The following is a 6,051-nucleotide window of genomic DNA, read 5'->3' as shown; positions in this document are numbered from 1 at the left end:
ACTGCATTTGATCTAGTGATGAGAGAATTGAACCTAGATTCTAAAGATTGTGCCTAAACTTTTGTATTTATTTGTTAGAGGATTTTGGACAAATCACTAAATTTATTCAAGGTTCAGTTTTCTCATCAGCCATAATGAATAGCATATTGGTATGGGGCTGTGGAGGGTAGTTATTCATAGTAATAATAATAATTATTATTAAAGTATTTAGTTTTGGCATAATAATTTTGAGAGTCATGTATAAAACAGAAAACACAAACTGTCTGAAAAGATACAATGATAATAATTACTATATTATACCCAACCTGTTTTAATTTTTCACTTTGCAAGTTTTCCTTCAAATGCTTTCAGAATCAACAACCCCGTTCATTACTGCCATTCACAATATTTCTACTTCTTTTCCCATAGTGGGTCATGTTGACTTGCAAAGCTTCAGATTTTGCTTTCTGCTACCCTCCCCCTAAGGAAGGCTGTACACCCTCTGATACACATCAAGGGTCCGAATGGGTAGGCTTTTACCACATATGGGTTTGTTGTGTAAATGACTAAATCAGTGGGTCACAAAGGATGATCAAGCCTAATGGCAGGTGCTTTGTCTTTCTTCTGTCATAGGCACAGGAACAATGGAGTTCACAACCTATGACTACGACTATTCAATGCCGTGTGAAAAAGTCAACATCAAGATGCTGGGGGCCCAGTTCCTTCCCCCACTCTACTCCCTGGTGTTTGGGGTTGGCATGTTGGGCAACATGATGGTGGTAGTGATCCTCACAAAATACAGGAGGCTCCGGATCATGTCCAATATCTACCTGCTCAATCTGGCCATTTCTGACTTGCTCTTTCTATTCACTGTGCCATTCTGGATTCACTATATTGTGTGGCACACGTGGATTTTTGGCAATGGCATGTGTAAGTTCCTCATAGGACTTTACTACACGGGCTTATACGGTGAGATCTTTTTCATCATCCTGCTGACCATAGACCGGTACCTGGCCATTGTCCACGCCGTGCTAGCCCTTCGAGCCCGCACTGTCCTTTTTGGCATCATAACCAGTTTCATCACCTGGGGTCTGGCAGGGATAGCAGCCCTCCCCGAACTGATCTTCCATATGTCCATAGAGGAATTTGAAGAGACTAACTGTATGCCTCTCTACCCAGTGGATAAGGAAATTACCTGGAAGCGTGTGCAGGCTCTGAAAATGAATATTTTGGGTCTTGTTCTACCTCTCCTTGTTATGGCTGTCTGCTACACAGGGATCATTAAAACCCTGTTGAGGGGCCCCAGTAAAAAAAAGTACAAGGCCATCCGGCTCATTTTTGTCATTATGGTGGTCTTTTTTATTTTCTGGACACCTTACAATCTGATTCTCCTACTTTCCACTTACCAAGACATCTTCTTTGAGGACAACTGCGAGCAGAGCAAACAGCTGGATCTGGCCTTGCAGGTGACTGAGGTGATCGCCTACACACATTGCTGCGTCAACCCGGTGATCTATGCCTTTGTGGGAGAGAGGTTCCGGAAGTACCTGCGCCACTTTTTCCACAGGCGTGTGGTCACCAACCTGGGCAAATACATCCCCTTTCTTCCTAGTGAGAAGCTAGAAAGAACCAGTTCTATATCCCCATCAACAGGGGATCAGGAACTCTCTGCTGTATTTTAGGTCAGATGCAGAAATCAGCCCAAAGAAAATCCATTGCGTTGATGAATCAGACACTTCAAGCCAATTGCATTAAACTCCACATCAGTGCTTTGAACTTTCAGTCTAAGAGTGACATGCTCTTGAAGACACTGAAATGCACACACAAGGGTAGATGTGTGTGTGTACCCCACAGTCCTTACTGAAATTCCATGGTTGGGCATTTTATCTTCACCCCTGAAAAGCAGAGCTTTCTTTAGTTCTCAGAAGAGTCATTTGCATTCCAAACACCTGAATGTTAGATAATTGCTACTTTGTATGTTTTAAAACTTAATTTCAGTCAGCTCTTTATGTAAACAAAACACTCTTAACAAAAGATAATAAATCACTTTATCTCTTCATCTGCCCAGCTCCTTACTTAAGATTTTTTTTTTAGATTATGGGTCTGTATTCCCAGGCAAAATTATGGCATATTATACCTGTTTTGAATATTCTTACTCACCTCTTGGCCAAATTTCCCACTAATAACTCAATGGAATAAGAGCAGCATGGTATTTTTAATGTGCATAAGTTACGTAACTCCAGACACACACAGAGGATGGGTAGAAGGCCCGAACCATGCAGGAGGTCAGTGAGGAGACACATGCAAGTGTGGAGGTAAGGAGAGAGGCCCAGAAGCCCAGCGAAGAATCTGGCCAAGGGAGGCGTGAAGGAAGAGTCAAAGCACCAGGAGTGATACATGGTTGACGGAAGAAAGCAAAGGCCAAAATGCAGGGCAACATGAACTAAGGAGGAGGAGGGGGGAGGAAGAGGAGGAGGCCGAGAAGGAGGACACACACACACACACACACACACACACATCATTGTGCTTGGGAGATTCCAAAGCAATGGTTGTCTTTAGGGAGAAAAGGAGAAAGAGGATGACCTTTCTCTGAATATACTTTTGTACTTTTTGATTTTGAACCATGGAAACATGTCACCTATTCAAAAAATAAACAAAACTTTAAAAAATTAAAAAAGCTAAGCTGCTAATCAGACGTGCTATCCAGCCTGCCAAGAAGTAATTCTATGACCTGATTAGATCATCGCTTAACATCCCCCCATCCCCCCCCCCATAGCCCAAGGAGACACTAATCTAAGAGTATTAGATTAGATTAGGGTATTCAAAGTTGACCAAATGGGTTTGTTTTTTAAGATGGGGTGGGGGTGGGTGTGGGTCATGATGGATGATTCTAGGGACTCACCTCCCATTGGCTGTGAGCCTGAGTATATTTCTCACCATTCACTAGGTGTTAAGTTTCACATGTTCATTTATTCATCAGTCACATGTCACTCATTCATTCTTCACACATTTGCTAAGTATCTACCGTATTCTCAGCTAAGTCCTGGGCAGCCAAAATTAAGCCCCTGCCCTCAGGGAGCTCACAGTCAGACTGAACTAGACACTGCCTGAGTTCAAAATCCTTTCTAAATAAGATATGCAAAGCCTAAGTTCAACCCAAGTGAGAAAAGTCTTGTACATTAAGACCAGAAAACATTCCCATCACAAAGCACAAAGCATTCCCATCTAAACTAAATGCTGGGAGAAGAGATGTGCCTGCTCTTGGCTCTCCACTCCCTTCAGCCTTGGGCTCTGATCCTTGGGCTGACTTTTCTCCCCTTCACAAACATCAAAATCACTTTGCTCAATCCTGTCCTGCATGGACAACATGGGATGTGAACTAGGAACACTAAAGTGACTGACACCAGTCTCAGTTTGACTGGGAAATCTTGAATTTCCCTTTCTCTTTTTTTGTGTTCAGCCAAAGTGTAAATAAAGCGCTTATTCAGACTCCCCATCCCCTTAAGAGCTGTGTGAGCCACACGAAGCTCCACATAGTCAAACAATGAGCTTAGTGTGGCCCATTTTGTTCCCAGGCCCATGTCTCATTTTCTAGCATGCTCACCACTAGCAATTACTGAGAACCCAAATGTGGTTAGTATGACTGAGGAACAAAATTTTAAATTTTTATTCAATTTGATTTCAATAGCTAAATGCGGCTAATGGTCACAACTGTGGTCAGACATGTCTCTTCCTCTGTCTTCTACTACACACCAAGCCTCCTGTGGTCAGCAAGCTTAAGACTTGAACATAGACTAGTGGAAATGGTGATGAGACAGACAAGAGCCATTTCTAGAAAACACACCACCATATATGGAAAAAGACCCACTGATACCGGTGAGGCCAGGTTTCTAACAAAACCTGAATGCAAAGAGAAAATCCAAAGAGACACCAGGAAAGGTATGCTAAGTACGCTCTGATCAGGTTGGTTTCTATAAGAGTAGCGCCTGAGGCAGGCTTTGAGAGCAAAGAGTTCATTTGAAAAGGAAGCTCCCGTAAAGATGGGGGACATCACACCAGAAGAGGAAGATACAACGGGCATCTGATGAGCTGCCTTCCACTGGAGGTGACCTAGAAATTCCCAGCAAGCTAACATAAATCTCCTCAGCTGCCCCCCACAGGGGCTGGGGAGGCAGGGTATTCACAGCCACACCTCTTGCCTTCTGGTGGTGAAAGGCTTCCCACTGCCTTTCTCCAGCAGAGAAGCCTTCCCTGCTTTGGGGAAAACTCTCCAGGCAACAAGATGTAGATGTGGAAAGCTAGAAGGCAGCTGTGCACATTGGGCTTCTGCTTGAGGGCTGTGGCATGCACCGATGTTTCTACTAGTTTGTGACAACTTTTCCAAGAAGCAGAGGGTAGGAATGAGGGGTGTCAGGCATGCGAGTCCAGTGTGGCAGGCACCTTGGCACAGCAGGGCACTGCCGGGAACCAGGGACCGACCAGGGAAGCTTTGGTGACCTTGACAGTGGCAGAGCTTGAATGTACCTCAGTCTCACCATAGATTTCTCTGCTCCTCCTTTTTTGTCAAGCATCATACTCTGCTTTAAATAATAATAATAATAATAATTTTTAAAAAAATAAGCCGCTCCCAGCTTGAGCATCTGAGATCTTCTTGAAATTCCAGAGCTAAAATTCTAAAATCTTCACATTTCTTTAAAAAAAAACTAATTTCTGTCCATCATCTATGAGCTTACAATAACATAGCAAATTTGCCCCAATCTTCCACTCAGCCCTACTTGCTAACCAGCTAAACCTGCAATGACAAATGTGCACACTAGGGGGTGGTGGGCCAATGCCAGAGCTCCGTTAGCCCAGTCTTGTCATCCTTTTTGCAAAGAATATGCCTATTGTGGTAGGTGGGAGGGGAGTATTACTGCCATCTGACCTTGTCCAACCAAAATTCTAAGGGATGGCACTTACATCCTTAGGAATTGATCGATGCAAGGGTGCCATTTCTATCCCTAGGAATCCATAGGACAGAGCATCTGAAATAGAGTTCCCCTTTATTACCTGGGCTATCCCCTCCTGACTCTGAGTAATAGCAGGACACAATATGTAGCACAGGAAAAGAGGTTGGGATAATACATATGTGTTTACTCACACCCTCCACATATACCACATGGTATAATGGGTTTTACCACATGGAGATTATACATATACACACTCTCCATATATATTATGTGTATGTGGTAATTGTCAGTTAAGTGTTCAGAAGAGACTTCTGAAGGAGGTAGGGCTAGACAGGATCCCCAAAACAGGAAGTTGCCCCTCTGAGAAGCACTCTGGGGAATGGGCAAGGGAGAGGGGCTGGGAGAAACTGGGCAGGTGAGGAGCGAGTGGTCTGGAAGCAAGAGCACTCTGATGGCCAAAGTGCAGCCCAAGTGGGAAGGATCTGCATGTCCACTGTTGGCACTGCTCCAGACACCCACAGGAGGTGCATTATGGTTGTTAAGTTGACCTTTTCCCACATCCCCCATGACTTGTTTGATCCAAGAGTGATTGATCCAAGCCTGTCCTAGGTTAGGCCAAGAGGAATTTTGAAAGTCAGATGAGACACAAGACATGGATGGAACTGGCTGTTTCTACGGCTGTGGCCTGGAGAGAGGCTCCTGACCCCTCGTGAGGCCCAGCAGTCTCTCTTCCTGCCATTCTGTGATCTGAGCAAACCCATCTCATACAGTCAGTCCTGGCTGAGGTGCTTATACGTGAGGATCAACTGACTTGGAAAAGGGTGTTAGAGAGCAGTTTGCAGACATCAGACTTCCTGGAGGTGATGAAGGTTGGGAGGTTACTAGGAAGTGAGACTCCATCCAATTGCCCTAGTAGACACGTGGCAGCTAAGGGGTTAAAGTGGTGAGATTAGTCAGGTCTTCAACCCACAAATGTGCTCTGGTGGTCAGGCTGGGGGAGGGGCAGTGTGGCAGGAAGAGGCAACTCTTCAGCAATCTGAAGATGAGGACTCCCCAGGCCAGAAGGCGGGACAGCTGCTCTGGAAGGTGCTGAGCAATTTTAAGCAGAGAAAAACACTGAAAT

At 44.6% G+C, this 6,051-nt stretch overlaps 1 protein-coding gene across 1 annotated transcript; it reads left to right on the top strand.

Moving 5' to 3' along the window:
- Window positions 1-623: 623 nt before the first annotated feature.
- Window positions 624-1,661, top strand: CCR3 (chemokine (C-C motif) receptor 3). The gene has a single exon (XM_004676243.1). It carries the CDS (start codon window positions 624-626, stop codon window positions 1,659-1,661), a length of 1,038 nt encoding a protein of 345 aa, XP_004676300.1.
- The last annotated feature ends 4,390 nt before the right edge of the window (window positions 1,662-6,051 follow it).

The sequence above is a fragment of the Condylura cristata genome, unplaced genomic scaffold (genome assembly GCF_000260355.1).
Source record: "Condylura cristata isolate star-nosed mole 26May11 unplaced genomic scaffold, ConCri1.0 scaffold00004, whole genome shotgun sequence".
NCBI classification, from domain to species: Eukaryota; Metazoa; Chordata; class Mammalia; order Eulipotyphla; family Talpidae; genus Condylura; species Condylura cristata.
This window is presented reverse-complemented; position numbering and strand designations above follow the sequence as displayed.

Excerpts from the sequence above, each read along its gene's own strand:
- CCR3 (XM_004676243.1), top strand. The coding sequence starts at position 624 with ATGGAGTTCACAACCTATGACTACGACTATTCAATGCCGTGTGAAAAA.